The sequence below is a fragment of the Delphinus delphis genome, chromosome 8, assembly GCF_949987515.2.
Source record: "Delphinus delphis chromosome 8, mDelDel1.2, whole genome shotgun sequence".
Classification (NCBI taxonomy): domain Eukaryota; kingdom Metazoa; phylum Chordata; class Mammalia; order Artiodactyla; family Delphinidae; genus Delphinus; species Delphinus delphis.
The window spans coordinates 84,001,678-84,021,014 of NC_082690.1; the positions used below are offsets into that span (position 1 = coordinate 84,001,678).

The 19,337-nt window shown below is 35.4% G+C and overlaps 1 protein-coding gene across 1 annotated transcript in view; it reads left to right on the forward strand.

Annotated features, from left to right (window-relative positions):
- Positions 1–19,337, forward strand: part of ELP4 (elongator acetyltransferase complex subunit 4) — a 252,163-nt gene that overhangs the window by 4,024 nt on the left and 228,802 nt on the right. The window contains exon 2 of the mRNA XM_060018644.1: positions 3,252–3,287. Within this exon, the coding sequence (XP_059874627.1) occupies positions 3,252–3,287 (36 nt within the window). The remainder of the gene's footprint in view (positions 1–3,251; positions 3,288–19,337) is intronic.

Below are 19,337 nucleotides of genomic sequence, written 5' to 3' on the forward strand. Positions count from 1 at the left end.
TGTGTGGGATTGAATTTTCTCCCTCTAAATTAATATATCACGTTCTAACTATTCACATGAATTTTTTAAAATTCTTTCCTTCATATTTAAAAAAAAGATATTGGCACTTAAAATCTTAAATTTCCTGATGTTTTTACACTATCAGGTTTTTTCCTAGTTTTAAGACAAAATGCTGTCATTTTTTTAAAATGTAAAAGCTTGATGAAATTAATACTTTAAGATATCAGACTTGCAAAGTATCTTCAAGCTTTCAAACTCATGTAGTCTTACAATTTGATAAAATATTCTACCCATATTTTTTAGTAAGCTGGAGAATAACTTAATATACTTCTTTAAAAGGTCTAGAAGTAAAACCAACAGTTTATTTGCTTAGTGACTTAGAATATTGATGATTTCCCTAAGATATGATTCAAGAGAAGAGGAGGCCATAAGACCATTTTACTCCTTTGTATGTTTCATTATAGAAATAAGACGAGTGCTTACTTACCACATTACTTACATGTCAGACATTTTAGTGGACTATTAGGAACTATTTTATTTCTATTTTAATTGGGAACTATTAGTGTGAAATCTGTGTTGCTTTTGAAGTTACTAATGGATTACTGAATTTAAAGATGTATTAAAACTAACTTTTGTTGAACATGCCATGTCAAGACATCTTGTCATGATTGGTTGTTTAAGCTTTTCAGTTTTTGGTAGGGAGCATGACTACAAACTTATTCAAATTTACTCTAGTTTAAAATATAACTAGAACCTCAGTATATCAAGTGAGTTATTTCAAAATACCTTATACAGAAGTATTTTGGGGAAATGTGGGGTCTTGTCACACACTAAAATGAAGTTTGGAAGAATAGAGGAACTTTGCTGCTATATGTGTGTGTATGTACATGTCAAATAATTTTACCTCATATACATAGAATAAAAACTTGATTTACAAATAATAAGGTGGCTTCTTATTTCCCATGACCAACCTTCCAAATGACCAACATTTACTAGGGCCAATTCAAATTTGAGTCTAGTGAATTTACATTATATAGCCCATTAGAAAAATAGAGTTGCCTTTTTGTAGGAGAAGTCCTGATAGAATATTAATTTGGCTGATAAAAGTCATTAAACTGTCTTCATATTATCTTGTTTTAAGTAATGTCCAAATTTTCCAAACATCAGAATTTTAATATATGTGAGATTTTAAAAATTCGAGGGGTGGTTCCTGAATTATCAGGAACAGTGGATTGTTTGACTCATTCTTACAGAAAACTACCTTAGCCTAGTCTGATTTACTGTTAAGGTGATCACCATTTATCTAATGATACAGTTTTAGTGTATCATTTAGTTTCTAGTCAGAAAATAATTGCCAGACTCGTACGGGTAGCTCTTACTGTACCTCCTTGGGCAAGTCACCTGAGTAAGGTATCACTTCATTTAATAGGGAAACTATTTCTTTATCTGTTCTCATTATTTCGCTGTGAATATAATTCACAAAATACTTCTCTAACTATTCGACTTGGAGGCCTTCTATAACTTGCTAATTTGAGGAGATATGAATATAGACCCAAAGAAGTTTAGATAATAAATCTAAATCCTTCCTATAAAATTTAAGTTATAGAAAGAAAGGCAGCTAACTTTTTTATAGTACTTGCTGTAGACTAGACACTGCAATATCTGTTATGTGCTTGTATTATTTCATCTCAAATACACAAAATGATGATTACGTAGTTAAATATTTATTTTTGCATGTAAGGGAAAATAGTGAAGTAAGGAGTTGGAAAGTGTGATTTAAAGTGTTTCAAATGGATTAAAAAGTAGTGGTCTATATGTAGCACAAACTATAAAATTAAATATTTAATCTTGTCCCAAAGAAAATTTGCTCTGATCCTTTATGCTTATTATCATCACACGTATTTCAGTTTATGTTAATCTTTTAGCTTGACCAACATTTGGAGTTATCCTGTGTAGTCTGGTGTGGCTTTAAATGCTAAAATGAAGGAACTTATCTCAATGTGAAAGTAAAATACATATTTGTTTCCATAAAAAATCCATTTAAAAATATATAAATGTATTGGTTTCATTTTTTAAAAAATTCTTTTCTAACAATTTGGAATGTTTTCTTTATAAAGTCCCCAAATGTTGGATTGTATTCTGTGTGCATGCATGTTACCAAATTTCAAATTCTTTGAAACATAACAGTTATTTATGCTTATTTGCAAGGCAAAAAATAAGCACTGTCAAATGAATTTTTCATAGTAAGTTTTTCTATGTAGTGTTCGCCACTACAAAACTTTTTTGAGGAAAAGTTCTTTATTGTTATTCTAAATGTTTCACCATTTTGTGCAAACAAGCAAAACGCTAGTAATATTGTCTTCAACTGTCCAACAATTTTTAGTTTCTTTTTAAATTAATTATACTTTAAGTACATTTCATTCTTTGTGTACACATTCTTAAATTTCTAAGTGAATTTGTTAGCGTTTGCAACATTAATTATACATAGTAATACTTTTACAAGTGGTTTTACAAACAAAATATCAGGAGTCAAATGGTTGAATGTCTTTATCTTTCTGATGTTGTTCTAGTTTCCTAAAAGTTGATTTTAAATTGATTTCTAATAAACTATTTGAGTTATATGTTTATGATCATATTACCCTAATTCAGATATTTAAAATAACATTTTCTAGTAAAATTGAAAATGTGTTTTTTGATTGTGCCTTTTTTGTTTGAAATGACAAAAATATTTAGAGTATGTCCTGACTTTGTGTATATTGTTAATAATGGAAAAAATTGGTTTTAATTATCAGGGGTTTTTTTCCAAGGCTTATTAAATTTGAGAATAAATATTAAAGTGGAATTTCTCTTATAGTAACCTTTCTTTTCTATGTTGTACTTCTGTTGTAGTTAAGTTACTGTGCACATTTAGGTCTCAGCTATTGAGCTAATTTATTAGCAAGTGCTAAATATAACATTTATGGATCGCTTAACCGGTTATGTTGAATGCTGCATGGTCCTAACACAGGAGAAAGGAGGATAGTACAGTATATTATGAAAGTAATTGTAATGTGTAGTGTATAATTACATATAATATGTAATTATTTCATAATAGCACCTTAAGCAAAGTATTGCAAAGGTAATTAAAATGTTGTTTTTAACTGCAATTTTAAAGTTATTGAAGTACCTGTCCTTGATAATGCCTAACTTCTATGCTAAAGATAATGTGAAAAGGTAGATTAATTTTCTTCTTGGTTTTGTTTCATTTCCAGGTGGAGGTTTGGCCGTTGGAACAGTTCTTCTAATTGGTTAGTCTAGCATACATACTTTGCTCTTCCCAGTCACAGTTTTCTCTTGTGCATAATGATTTTATGGGTTTGCCTATTCTGAGATTACGTATTTAACACTCTACAAGAGTTAAGGTAAATTATACAAGAGTTAAGGTAAATTAAAGAGGAATTGCCTTAAGTTCTAATTTAAATTAAAATGTTGATCTGAACTTGAAATGAATTAGGAAAATATATATATGAAAATGTAGCTCTTATAATTTAAAAATGTTCACAGTGCTTCGCCCTGCATTTGTTTTAAAAAAACTAAAATTAATGCCAATAGAGTTTTTGGAGAATCTCAGTATTTAGATTGGGATTATTACAGTGATTCATTTGATAAGTCGATGTACACATAAGCCCATTGTATATATCACAGATTTTTATCATAATTGTCTTCTAACTGAAAGAAAAGTAACAAATTCACATTTTTGTTCATCTTTAAAGCTTCATTGGTTCTTACTTAAATACACATACATAACCCTACTTAGCTTTTTTTTAAGTTTAGATCATAGAATCTTGGAATTGAAATAAACCTTGGCAGTTATATAATCAAAGCTCCCATTTGGCCACAAATCACTTTTCCATAATCCTTGAGAGATATCAAGCACCATTTGAGTACAGATTATCTAGTTTAAAGGGCTCGCTACTTTACAAAGCAATGCTTTGTTATTGAAAATGTATGATTTATTAGAAAGTTCTGTATATTAATGTTTAATTTGTATGCCTGTAACAAGTTTGTTGTTCCTAGTTTTGTCCTCTGATACTCTTTCACATGACGCTCTTAAAATACTTGAAAATAACTATTTAATCACCTCAAATCTTCTCCAAACTAAATAGACATAGTTTGTGGTACGCGGGCCTCTCACTGTTGTGGCCTCTCCCGTTGCGGAGCACAGGCTCCGGACGCGCAGGCTCAGCGGCCATGGCTCACGGGCCCAGCTGCTCCGCGGCATGTGGGATCCTCCCGGACCGGGGCACGAACCCGTGTCCCCTGCATCGGCAGGCAGACTCTCAACCACTGCGCCACCAGGGAAGCCCTAGACATAGTTTCTTAAACTGGTTTCACACTCCTCACTCTCCTGGTTGTTCTCGTGTCGCACCTTTTGGTCTGGCATTGTCTCTCTTTTTTTTTTTTTAATTTATTTATTTATTTATTTACGGCTGCGTTGGGTCTTTGTTGCTGCATGTGGGCTTTTCTCTAGTCGTGGTGAGTGGGGGCTACTCATCGTTGCGGTGCGTGGGCCCTAGAGCATGTGGGCTTCAGGAGTTGTGGCACATGGGCTCAGTAGTTGTGGCTCACGGGCTCTAGAGCACACACTCAGTAGTTGTGACGCATGGGCTTAGTTGCTCCATGGCATGTGGGATCTTCCCGGCCCAGGGCTCGAACCCGTTTCTCCTGCATTGGCAGGCAGATTCTTAACCATTGCACCACCAGGGAAGTCCCTGGCATTGTCTCTTTAGCTGTGCCCGGAACTGAATACAATAACTCCAAATTTAGTGTGACTTATGCTTAAATTCTAGAAATGGTCATGTCAGTTGCAGTTTTTAAATTTATCTTTTAGTAAGTAAAGAATGATTGAAGGAATTTTGGGAAAAAATAATTCACAGTTTTGATATAAGTATATAAATACAGAAAATGTAAAAGGACATGTAGAAAAATTGGGTTGTCCTTTCAGTTCCTCACTCCCCATACCCAGGGACAATACTGTCCTGGGTTTCCCACCCAAATATTTCAACATAACTAATATACATGGGAGCATTCAGCACCTTGCTTTTTCTGCTTAATACGTGTTAGAGATCAGTCCATGTGCCTTCATATAGGTATACCTCATTCTTCTCGACAGCTGAATAGGATTTTATTGTATAGTTATGCCACAATTTACTTAAATCATTCTCTACTGATAAGTTTAACTCATTATTTTCTGTTACTAACAATCTTATTATACAAGTCTTATATATAAGGTCTGCATACACATATAAGTATATAGTATCTATAGAATAAATTCCAAGGTATAGGCTTACTTGATAGAAGCATGTTAAATTGTATTAGATATTAGATTGCTCGGCCAAGAGGTTATGCTACCTTATACTTCAATCAACTGTTATAAGAATATTAGGTTACCCTTACCCTTAACAACAATGTGCATTATCAAACATTTTAATCTTTACCAGTCCAAATAGGTGAAAAGTGAAGAATGGCATTTCATGATTTGAACCTGGGACTTTTCTCTTTGATGAACAAAAATCTGGAGATTATTATAATGGTTTAAAAAATATCCAGCTAAATTTTAATTCTTTTCTCCAGTAGAAGTATATGTGAATGATACTAAGAATCTAATGACGACTGATAATTCATTCAAAAAATGTTCGTTGAACACCCAGGTGCATGCTAGATATTGGGGTTACAAATATAAATGAGTTACTCTCTTCCCTTAAGGAGGAGACATAAGTAAAGTAAATAATTACAACGTAAGTTAATACCATAATAGATGTGTTTATTATTACTACACTTTATTGTTGATTGTAGCTGTTCAAGGGACTGCTATTGACTTTTGTATATCCATCTTATAACCAGCAACTTTTGAATTGTTTATAGATTCACTTGAATTTTCTAAGTAGGCAATCATCTTCTGCAAACATTGAAAATGTTATTTCATAACAGATTTTGGTGTTTTAAAAGTGAGTACTTCCATAACAAATATAAAATAAAAATATGGGAGTGGCTTTAGAACCAGGCAGTGGGCAAGGGCTGGAAGGATTTTGAGGAACACATTAGAAAATGCCTAAATCACTGTAAAGAGATCGTTAGTAGAACTCTGTACTTTGAGGACACTGCCAATGAGGCTGTAAAGGAAGAAGGTCCATGTTACTGAAAGCTGGAGGAAGAGGATCCTTGTTACATAGTGACAGAAAGCTTAGTGTTGATGTCAGCAGTTATGCAGAAACAACACATGTCTAATGAACTTGGTGATCTAGCTAAGGAGATTTTTTGACAATATATAATAAGGAAAAACTCAAATAAGAATAACTAAAGCACAGTGACAGATAAGAAAAAAAGGGTCTGCCTTTGGTGAAATATCAATTCACCAAGTATTAAACTAGGTATTCAGTAACTATTTGTTGAATTAATAATTGCATAAAACAATATAACAAGTATAAAGCAAAGGCCTTGCCTTTATAGTCTGGTCTTTCCATAAAGCTAATATTTTTAATCATCTCATTATTGTTTATGCCCTACTATCAACTCCTTCTAAGTGTATAAGATTTTTAAAAATATGTATAACTTAAGTAAACTTAGTTTTATTATCTGTTAGCTTGCTTTCTCTAGGAAATCTTAAAACAAAATTTGGAAGCATTTTTACATTTCTTTGAGAGATTAGATTAGCAGAAGGAATCTTATCTACTAGGTTTTCTACTTTTCTCCATTTCCTGGTCAATACAGCTTGTACAACAGATGAATTCTGCCTTAAGAAATGGATGAATAGTTCGAAATACAAACCAAATATGGAGATTTAAGGTCAGTGGTTAGGAGCTTAGGCTATTACTATACTGCTCATCACTCAAGATTTTTTTATTCCACAAGTGAGAGAAAATTAAAGCCGAAGATGATTTGCATTAATAACTTTTCAATATAGACTGTGAACATTTTAACCATTCTCTAATTTACCAAGGCAGCTCTGTGTCTCAGTGTGTATATGCACATGAGTGTGACGTAACAGAGTAGTGGATTTACGGTTTCAGAAGCAATGTAACTATGGAAACTGGAGACAGTGAGCACTGCCAGAAAACCCATGGTAGGTCTACTTTAGACCTTCGGAATGCAACAAAATAAATGAATATGAATACTTAAAAGGCCCTTCTCTGAGCAATAGATTGAAGAACTAAGGGGCTCCTACATTTACTTTGAAAATCAAAGATAGAGTTTTCTTAGAACATGTTTCATCCTTCAGTACTGGAATAGGTTTTGAGATGTTTTATATTTAAATCGCTTTCTGACAGTCTGGTATACGGGTAAATACGGAGCACCTGAAAAGTATCAAAAGTGAAAGGATGGTATAAATATTTAAAGTTCACACAGCTTCTTTTTACATAAAGGATCTTGGTCTATATGTGGAGCTAGTGAGCATCAAAAAGATTTAATAGAAGTCAGTAATTGAAATACAAGTTATGTGACATTTATGAAAGCATTATTTTTAATTTAGTCTCTTAGGTTAATTATATAATTTTAGATCTAGAAGTAGGAGAAAAATATGCTTTTAAACAATTAATTACAACCAGCTATAAGTGTACTTCTATATTAGTTACCTATTGCTGTGTGACAATATTAACATAAACGTAATAGCTTAAAAAGAACACACATTTATCATCTCACAATTTGTGTGGGTCAGGAGTCCAGGCACAGCTTAGCTGGGTCCTCTGCAAGCGGACAGTCAAGATGTCAGTCAGGGCTGGGTTCTCTCTGAAGGTTTGGCAGAAGAAGGAAGGATCTGCTTCCAAGCTCACACGGTGGTTGACAGCATTCAGTTCCTTGCTGTCAGCCAGAGGCACTCTCTCACAACCGACATCTTATTTCTTCAAGACCAGTAAGGAAGAATGTCTCTCAACAAGACAGATGTCACAGTTTTATGTAACAGAGATGATGTCCCATCACCTTTGCCATATACTTTGGGTTAAAAGCAAGTTACAGGTTCCACCCATATTCAAAGTGAAGAGATTACACAAAGACATATCACCTTAGAATATCATACTTTTCATAGATTTACTTTGGTATTATTTCATATAATAGCAAAAACCAAGCGCTCCCAATGTATCTCTCAAAGGATAGTATAGTATTTTCTCATCAGTTGTCTTCGAACTTTTTGAGTTTGCTGAGCTATGTTTTCCTTTTACAACATGTAATATATTCTAAGCATTTTCCTTATGGTACACGACTTGGCAAACTACAACCTGCTGGCTGGCGATTTATCTATAAAGATTGGAATACAACCAGGCTGTATTTATTTGCACATTGTTTATGGCTTCTTTTGTGCTACAAGAGCATAGTTAAGTAGTTTCAACAGAGACTGTATGGTTCGCGAGCCCGAAATATTTACTCTCTTTTAAGAAAAAGCTTGCCAATTGCTGTTTTGTATTATTATATTTTGTATGCTCCTTAATTTATTTTATAGTAGTAAAACTTGTTGGAAGACTGAAATAAGACATACTGATATCAGTACAGTTCTTTAGAAAAAACCACCTGACCTTTTGTCCTGAAACATTTAAGTGCCTACTATGTGTTTAACACTGTTAGGCAGCATGAATCTTTGTTTTTACCCTTGATGAACTTAAACTGGATGTCGGTTGCATGTGGAATAACTATGAACAATACATATATAATGTGCAAATGTTTATGCAGGTGCAAGAGGTATGGAAAAGGCTTAAATTGAATCAAAATATGGGCAGAAGTTGAGGGGAGATGAAGGGAGAAAAGTATTCATATGTAAACTGTATAAACACATGCATAAGAGAGACTACCAGCAAGGTATGCTCCTGTAATAAAGAGGCGAGAGCCCTTCTAAAGGAGAGAGTATTAATTTAGGACTAGTCAAAGGGAAAGTTTAGCCTACTTTCCCTGAGTCTTTGGTCTCAACTACCTACTTGTACAATTCAAATTGTGAAACTTCAGAACCCATATACCAGCTCCTCAAACTGCAGTGTGCAGGGATGAGACTTTTTACCCTTTATCCACCAGAAGACACCTGGGAGTTTCTGTTTGTTTAGATTTATAGCCAGTCGGATCCATCATGTTTCACCTCCTAGTTACCTTTGGTCATTGTCCAAGAATTAAGTTGTTCCAATGATCTTACCTTCTATGTTTCTTTTATCTCCATAATACTCTGTATTTTTTTCTCTATAGACTCAATTTCCTAGTATTCCTATCGTTTCTAAACCTTTCCAGTTTGCCTTTTATAACACCTATTTCATATGAAACATACTCTAATATCTTTAGAACTTATTAAATAGTCTATTAAAATATTTAACATTTAGTGAGGATTTACTGTGTGCTGGGCATCACACTAAGCCCTTGATGTATATTTTATCATTTAATTTCACAACAATCAGATGAGATGTCTATATTTTACAGAAGATGAAATTGAAATTTTGAGAGAAGCCAAGTAACTTGCCCAGGGTCACACACCTAGTAGCTGAGATTCGCAATCAAGTTTCTCTGACAGTAAATCATCATTTTATACTAACACCTGAAAACTCATCTTAAAAATTCTTTCTGGAGTGAGATTTATATCTTGGGCTATTCCTCCTCCTCTACCTCATTGCTGCCTATACTGACGTCCTAGTTATTTCCGTCATTTATTAGAGACTATCATGATCTTCAACCTCAAGAAGGCATTGAATGTTGGCCAACAAGCTTTTGTATAACTCTAATCACCTCCTTTTCATTCTCAGTAACCTCAGTGGCCTTTTAAACTCTCTGGTCCTCAAACATCAGACAATACCACTTTCTCCCTCATTTTCTGAAATGACTTATTTCACACAGAAGTAAGAGTCTCATCATAAACAACTTCTCACCATCAAACCTCAAAACATAGCTCTATCCACAAATGGAAAGATGTGTTATACCTTCTCCTGTTTGAGATCATCCTTTTACCTGTACTTTATTTTTTTTCTTGAATTTTATTTTATTTATTTTTTTATACAGCAGGTTCTTATTAGTTATCTATTTTATACATATTAATGTATATATGTCAATCCCAATCTCCCAATTCGATTAGCTCTAGTAGTTTTCTGGTGGCATCTTTAGGATTCTCTATGTATAGTATCATGTCATCTGCAAACAGTGACAGTTTTACTTCTTCTTTTCCAATTTGTATTCTTTTTATTTCTTTTTCTTCTCTGATTGCCGTGACTAGGACTTCCAAACCTATATTGAATAATAGTGGCGAGAGTGGACATCCTTGTCTTGTTCCTCATCTTAGAGGAAATGCTTTCAGTTTTTCACCATTGAGAATGATGTTTGCTGTGGGTTTGTCGTATATGGCCTTTATTATGTTGAGGTAAGTTCCCTCTATGCCTACCTTCTGGAGAGTTTTTATCATAAATGGGAGTTGAATTTTGTCGAAAGCTTTTTCTGCATCTATTGAGATGATCATATGGTTTTTATTCTTCAATTTGTTAATATGGTGTATCACATTGATTGATTTGCATATGTTGAAGAATCTTTGCATCCCTGGGATAAATCCCACTTGATCATGGTGTATCATCCTTTTAATGTGTTGTTGGATGCTGTTTGCTAGTATTCTGTTGAGGATTTTTGCATCTATATTCATCAGTGATATTGGTCTTTAATTTTCTTTTTTTGTAGTATCTTTGTCTGGTTTTGGTATCAGGGTGATGGTGGCCTTATAGAATGAGTTTGGGAGTGTTGCTTCCTCTGCAATTTTTTGGAAGAGTTTGAGAAAGCTGGGTCTTAGCTCTTCTCTAAATGTTTGATAGAATTCACCTGTGAAGCCATCTGGTCCTGGACTTTTGTTCGTTGGAAGATTTTTAATCACAGTTTCAATTTCATTACTTGTGATTGGTCTGTTCATATTTTCTATTTCTTCCTGCTTCAGTCTTGGAAGGTTATACCTTTCTAAGAATTTGTCCATTTCTTCCAGGTTGTCCATTTTATTGGCATAGAGTTGCTTGTAGTAGTCTTTTAGGATGCTTTGTATTTCTGCAGTGTCCATTGTAACTTTTCCTTTTTCATTTCTAATTTTATTAATTTGAGTCCTATCCCTCTTTTTCTTGATGAGTCTGGCTAAAGGTTTCTCAATTTTGTTTATCTTCTCAAAGAATGAGCTTTTAGTTTTATTGATCTTTGCTATTGTTTTCTTTGTTCCTATTTCATTTATTTCTGCTCTGATCCTTATGATTTCTTTCCTTCTGCTAACTTTGGGTTTTGTTCTTCTTTCTCTAGTTCCTTTAGGTGTAAGGTTAGATTATTTGAGATTTTTCTTGTTTCTTGAGGTAGGCTTGTATAGCTATAAACTTCCCTCTGACAGTCTGGTACTGCTATTGCTGGATCCCATAGGTTTTGGATCGTCGTGTTTTCACTGTCATTTGTCGCTAGGTATTTTTTGATTTCCTCTCTGATTTCTTCAGTGATTTCTTGGTTATTTAGTAACGTATATTTTAGCCTCCATGTGTTTGTGTTTTTTATGTTTTTTTCCCTGTAATTGATTTCTAATCTCATAGCGTTGTGGTTAGAAAAGATGCTTGATATGATTTCAATTTTCTTAAATTTACTGAGGCTTCATTTGTGACTCAAGATGTGATCTATCCTGGAGAATGATCCGTGTGCACTTGAAAGTGTAATCTGCTGTGTTTGGATGGAATGTCCTACATATATCAATTAAATTTATCTGGTGTATTGTGTCATTTAAAGCTTGTGTTTCCTTATTAATATTCTGTTTGGATGATCTGTCCATTGGTGTAAGTGAGGTGTTAAAGTCCCCCACTATTATTGTATTACTGTTGATTTCCTCTTTTAGAGCTGTTAGCAGTTGCCTTATGCATTGAGGTGCTCCTATGTTGGATGCATAAATATTTACAATTGTTATATCTTCTTCTTGGGTTGATCCCTTGATCATTATGTAGTATCCTTCCTTGTCTTTTGTAACATTCTTTATTTTAAAGTCTATTTTATCTGATATGAGTATTGCTACTCCAGCTTTCTTTTGATTTCCATTTGCATGGAATATCTTTTTCCATCCCCTCACTTTCAGTCTGTATGTGTCCCTAGGTCTGAAGTGGGTCTCTTGTAGACAGCATATATATGGGTCTTGTTTTTGTATCCATTCAGTGAGCCTGTGTCTTTTGGTTGGAGCATTTAATCCATTCACATTTAAGGTAATTATCAATATGTATGTTCCTATGACCATTTTCTTAATTGTTTTGGGTTTGTTTTTGTAGGTCCTTTTCTTCTGTTATGTTTTGCACTTAGAGAAATTCCTTTAGCATTTGTTGTAGAGCTGGTTTGGTGGTGCTGAATTCTCTTAGCTTTTGCTTGGCTGTAAAGCTTTTGATTTCTCTGTCGAATCTGAATGAGATCCTTGCTGGGTAGAGTAATCTTGGTTGTAGGTTCTTCCCTTTCATCACTTTAAGTATGTAATGTCACTCCCTTCTGGCTTGCAGAGTTTCTGCTGAGAAATCAGCTGTTGACCTCATGCGAGTTCCCTTGTATGTTATTTGTTGTTTTTCCCTTGTTGCTTTCAATAATTTTTCTTTGTCTTTAATTTTTGTCACTTTGATTACTGTGCTGCATCTCTGCATGTTTCTCCTTGGGTTTATCCTGCCTGGGATTCTCTGTGGCTTCCTGGACTTGGGTGGCTATTTCCTTTCCCATGTTAGGGAAGCTTTGACTATAATCTCTTCAAATATTTTCTCGGGTCCTTTCTCTCTCTCTTCTCCTTCTGGGACCCCTATAATGTGAATATTCTTGCCTTTAATGTTGTCCCAGAGGTCTCTTAGGCTGTCTTCATTTCCTTGCACAGGCTACAGAACTGTAGTTCTTCTTGCTTCTGCTGTCTGCCCTCTGGTGGATGAGGCTATCTAAGAGGCTTGTGCAAGCTTCCTGATGGGGGGGACTGGTAGTGGGTAGAGCTGGATGTTGCTCTGGTGGGCAGAGCTCAGTAAAATTGTAATCCACTTGTCTGCTGATGGGTGGTCTGGGTTCCCTCCCTGTTGGTTGTTTGGCCTGAGGTGACCCAACACTGGAGCCTACCTGGCTCTTTGGTGGGGCTAATGGCGGACTCTGGGAGGGCTCACACCAAGGAGTACTTCCCAGAACTTCTGCTGCCAGTGTCCTTGTCCCCACGGTGAGCCACAGCCACCCCCCGCCTCTGCAGGAGACCCTCCAACACTAGCAGGTAGGTCTGGTTCAGTCTCCCCTGGGGTCACTGCTCTTTCCCCTGGGTCCTGATGTACATCCTACTTTGTCTGTGCCCTCCAAGAGTGGAGTCTCTGTTTCCCCCAGTCCTGTCGAAGTCCTGCAATCAAATCCCGTTAGCCTTCGAAGTCTGATTCTCTAGGAATTCCTCCTCCCGTTGCCAGACCCCCAGGTTGGGAAGCCTGACGTGGGGCTCAGAACCTTCACTCCCGGGGGTGGACTTCTGTGGTATAAGTGTTCTCCAGTTTGTGAGTCACCCACCCAGCAGTTATGGGATTTGATTTTATTGTGATTGCGCCCCTCCTACCTTCTCATTGTGGTTTCTCCTTTGTCTTTGGATGTGGAGTATCTTTTTTGGTGAGCTCCAGTGTCTTCCTGTCAATGACTGTTCAGCAGTTAGTTGTGATTCCAGTGCTCTCACAAGAGGGAGCGAGCGCACATCCCTGTACTCCACCATCTTGAACCAAATCCCTCACCTGTACTTTAGATCTTTTCTCCTTCTACCTTTCCAAGTACCTGGCAATAGCAATTTTCTTTTCTCTTCTTATCATTACTATCTTTATTAAGCTCTTTTCTATGTGTACTTGTTTTTCAAAGGAAAAAAATTCCACTCCCTTAACCCTACCTTCTCCAATTATTGCTTTTTCTTTTCCGTTTCATAGCCAAGCCTGTTGAATGGTCTGTAACACTTCTTATATGTTTTAGTAATATTTCAGTCATTGCTCAGTCTATTTCACATACTACCACTTCACTAAAACCACCTTAGCTCAAGACACTGGAGACCTTCCCATTGCTAAACCCAGAGGTTACTTCTCAGTCCTATTCCTTCTTTTTTTTTTTTTTTATTGAAGTATAGCTGATTTACAATGTTGTGCTAGTTTCTGGTGTACAGCACAGTGGTCCATATCTATATTTTTTTTTCCATTAAGGTTTATTACAGAATATTGAATAAAGTTCCCTGTGCTATGCAGTAGGACCTGGTTGTTATCTATTTTATGTATAGTAGTTTGTATCTGCTAATCCCAAACTCCTAATTTATCCCTGCCCGCTCTTTCCCCTTTGGTAACCATAAGTTTGTTTTCTATGTCTGTGAGTCTGTTTCTGTTTTGTAAATAAGTTCATTTGTATCATGTTTTAGATTCCACATATACGTTATATCATGATATTTATCTTTCTCTTTCTGACTTACTTCACTTAGTATGATAATCTCTAGGTGCATCCCTCTTGCTGCAAATGGCATCATTTCATTGTTTGTTATAACTGAATAGTATTCAATAGTATATCTATACTACATCTTCTTTATCCAGTCATGTGTTGATGGACATTTAGGTTGCTTCCATGTCTTGGCTATTATAAATAGTACTGCTGTGAACATTGGGGTGCACCTTTTTGAATTGAGAGTTTTCTCTGGACATATGCCCAGGAGTGGGATTGTTGGATCATATGGCAACTCTATTTTTAGTTTTTTAAGGAACCTCCATACTGTTTTCCATAGTGGCTGTACCAATTTACATTCCCACCAATAGTGTAGGAGAGTCCCCTTTTCTCCACACCCTCTCCGCCATTTATTACTTGTAGGCTTTTTAATGATGGCCATTCTGACCAGTGTGAGGTATTACCTCATTGTATTTTTGATGCACATTTCTGTAATAATTAGCAAAGTTGAGCATCTTTTCATGTGCCTATTGGCCATCTGTATGTCTTTGGAGAAATGTCTATTTAGGTCTTCTGCCCATTTTTTGATTGGGTTGTTTGGTTTTTTGTTGTTGTATGAACTGTTTGTATATTTTGGAAATTAAGCCCTTGTCAGGCACATTGTTTGCAAATATTTTCTCCCACTCTGCAGGTTGTCTTTTCATTTTGTTTATGGTTTCCTTTGCTGTACAAAAGCTTGTAAGTTTGATTAGGTCCCATTTGTTTATTTTTGCTTTTATTTCTGTTGCCTTGGGAGACTGGCCTAAGAAAATGCTGGTACAATTTATGTCAGAGAATGTTTTGCCTATGTTTTATAGCCTAAGTTCTGTTCTAGGAGTCTTATGGTGTCATGTCTTATATTTAAGTCTTTAAGCCATTTTGAATTTATTTTTGTGTATGATGTGAGGAAGTGTTCTAACTTCATTGGTTTACATCGGGCTATCCAGCTTTCCCAACACTGCTTGCTGAAGAGACTGTCTTTTCTCCACTGTATAGTCTTGCCTCCTTTGTTGAAGATTAATTGGCTGAAGGTATGTGGGTTTATTTCTGAGCTTTCTATTCTATTCCATTGAATCATGTGTCTGTTTTTGTGCTAATACCATGCTGTTTTAATTACTGTAGTTTTATAGTATTGTCTGAAGTCTGGGAGGGTTGTGCCTCCAGCTTTGTTCTTTTTCCTCAGCCTTTGGCAATTATGGGTATTTTATGGCTCCATATAAATTTTAGGATTATTTGTTCTCATTCTGTGTAAAATGTCATGGGTAATTTGATAGGGATTGCATTAAATCTGTAGATTACTTTGGGTAATATGACCATTTTAACAATATTAATTCTTCCAATTCAAGAATATGGGTTATCTTTCCATTTCTTTGAATCATCTTTAATTTCCTTTATCAATGTTTTATAGTTCTCAGCATATAGGTCTTTCACCTCCTTGGTCAGGTTTATTCCAAAGTTTTGTTTTTGTTTGTTTGTTTGTTTGTTTTTATGTAATTTTAAAAAGGATTGCTTTTTACTTTCCTTTTCTGATATTTCATTGTTAGTGTAAAGAAATGCAACAGATTTCTGTATGTTGATCTTGTATCCTGCTACCTTCTCAGGCCTCTTCCTTCTTTATCTCAGCAGCAATTGATGTAGTTAATCACTCTTTCCTTGAGGTACTCCCTTTCTTTGGATTCTGTTATAATATTCTGTTCTGGTTTTCCTTCTACCCCTCTGCTCATGTTTTTTTAGACTCCTTTGGCTCTACTTAAAATACTAACATCATATTCCCTCTTCTAGTGCTGTATACTCTTCCCTGGGAGGTCTCAGTCCCTGCCATAACTAGAATGACCACGAAAAACCTCATCTTATAAAAGTAATCAGTAATCTCTAGGCATTGCTACATATGTAGGGTACACAGAGAAATGAGGAGATCATATTTAACTTCGTATTCAACATTTTCTCTTGAATATCTTACACACACCTCAAAATCAGTATGTCTAGAGCTAAACTCACAGTCTGCCCTTATCTCTAAATTCTACCGCATTCCTCTAAATCTGTCCCTCTTCCTCTCATCCCTGGCGTATTCAACCTACCAAGTGACACGTGCCGGAGACCTGAGTGATGTACTTGTCTCTCACGCTCTACACACCCATTAATCATTAAATGCTGAAAGTTTTCAACCGTTTAAATATCTATTGAAAAACTCTATCTACATCTCTCCATTATTGCTACCACAACCCTAATTCAAACCGTAATCAACAACTCTCATTGAAATTATTATAACAGCCTCTTAAGTTGTCTCCAATGTTCCCTTGCTTCAGTCCTTTTTCATACTGTAGGCTGAGTGAACTTTATGATATGAAAATCTGATCATGATCCTTGCTTAGGACATTTTTGTGCTCTCTATTGATCTTAACATAAGGTGCAAGCTCCTTAATTGGGCTCTAAGACCTTTAGTGATTTGCTTCTGCTGATTCACCTTAGCCTTATCTCTTCTCATCTTCTCACCTCCTTCCTCAAGCTTTGTGTTTATCACCCTAAGTTTTTAATTCCATCAAAGTACCATTCTCTCACCTCTCTACAGGACTTTTCTTAAGTTCTTTCTTGCTGCATCTTTTTTCTTCTCTTTTCCTAACCCCTAATCATCTTCTAGGTCTCCACTTAAATATCTCTTCCAGAAAGTCATCCATAACTGTTGCTTTCCTTCTCCTTATGCCCAATTAGTAGTATTCCTCTTATATAAATACTTCTGTAGTATTCTTTATCTACCTTCTCATGACACTTATACTTTATTGAAAACCCCTGATCACATACTTTATTCAGTAGACTGACTGTAAGCTCTGTGATCATGGGAACCATATAGGGATACAGTGAATGAATGAATGCATGAATAAATGAATGATATGAAAGCCTGGATAAAAACAATTTATAATAGTTAGGAATATGTAATCATGGAGTTTTGAACAATGAAGAGATACTATGAAGGAGGCACTGCAGGAATAATGTAAAAAACTTGAAGTGATAAAAATACTCATTGCCCTAATCTAAACATGAGGTGATGTTTGTTACTGTGCTTTTAAGACTTTAATCATAAATTTACTATCAAATTTTGATAGGATAACAACACAAACTAACTTTTCTATTTCTACATTTCGTTATGTATATTAGATTCTAAATGTTTAACTAGCTTTGCTTAGACTGCTGTGATTTGAAATATCATTTCTCTATATTTTCCCTCTTTTAGCAGAACCCTCACAAGAGTGGTGATTTCTACTTCTGTGCCATATAATGTGTAGGAAATGAGGGAGAGACAGGAGGTAGTATGATCCCACGATTTTTGGCCAGAGAAAGTTTGGAGTTAGTACCATTAGGTGAAGTCAGGAAAGGAGGAGAATGAGCAGATATTGAGGTAGAGTAATGAATTCAGTTTAAACACAATGAATTTTCTGCTCCCAGTAGTTCTAGCTAGTAGACAGTTGGATATATGGGTATTAAATTTAGGCTAGAGAAAAATATTTGGGATTCCTCAATGTTATTTAACTAATGTTTTATTCAATGTATGTTTTAGTTGAAGTCATAGGCATGTATTAGAATGCCCAAGTTTATAGACCCTTGTGGATACAGAGATGGAATTTTAGGGGGGGGGGTCTCTTAATTCCCTCAAATTACATGCACATTTGTGTAGGACTGTGTATATTTTTAGACCAGCATATAAAACTTATATCAGCTTCTTAGAGTAGCCTTAGACTCCAAAAAGGACTCAGTACAACTAGAGTAAAAAGAAAAACAGGTCAAAATCTAAAGCCTAGGCACATCCTTGTTTAAGGTATAGATAATGGAAAATAAGCCCAGGGAAGAGGTTAAGACCATAGCTTCTGGAATCAGACTTCCTAGATTCAAATAACGGCTCTGCTATTTACTAGCTGTATCACCATAGGCAAGCTGCTTACATTCTCTGTAGTTTCCTTACCTATAAGACAGAGATTAATAACATTTGTAAGGTTATTATAAGGATTAAGTGAGCTAATGCATGAGATGTGTGTTGCACCATGTTTAGCATATAGTTAATGGTCAATAAATCACTTATTTGCTGTTTTTAATGTAATCTTGACTGTACTGGCCAGCCCCGCCAAACATGAGATTCTGCCTCTTTGAAGGGTTTTTCAGTGACAGATGGGGCCAGAATGAAGCAGAGCATCACCCCCAAAACCATGCTTACCACCTACATGGAAATCACTATAACTTCGTAGGCTACAAGCAGCTGGCTTGAATAGACCAGATCAGAGTGAGGATAGGGCCATCTCTCTACCTAAAGCAGACAGACAATTGTGTAAGTTGATCTCTGCCACTTTTCTTTTTTCCTGCTCTCCCAGTAATAATAGAATGAGGACTAGGAGTAAGAAGTATTTTAGAACTTTCCTTTCTTGTAGAACCCCTCTGCACCACTGAGACCTTCAAGGTACAAGCCTTAGTTTGCACTGAAGGAGAGAGAAAGCTTTGCATTGAACAATAAAGTTTTAAACTTAACTATTTCAAATTTTAATAACTGAAACTGGTGAGAAGATCATGGAATCCACTCTGGATGTCTTTAAGAGATGAGAAAAGGAAGTTTTGACATAGCATATTTGAAAGCAGTGACTAGAAAATAAACAAGTAAAATTGTTTCATATTTGTATACCAAAGAGTTGAGAGTTCTATATAAACTGCTTACCATATATAAAGAATGGCTAAAGAAACAGTAAAAATGGTAACAAGGAGTATCTTAAAAATGGGGGAGGGAGAGGGTAGTTCCAAAAAGAAAATTGTCCATAGCAATAGCTACAATAGACAAAAAAGGTAAAGATTTAAAAGTGTCCCAGAAATTAGACAATTAGAAAGTCATTGGTGACTTTGAGACCAGTCTCAGTGGAATCATAGGGGCA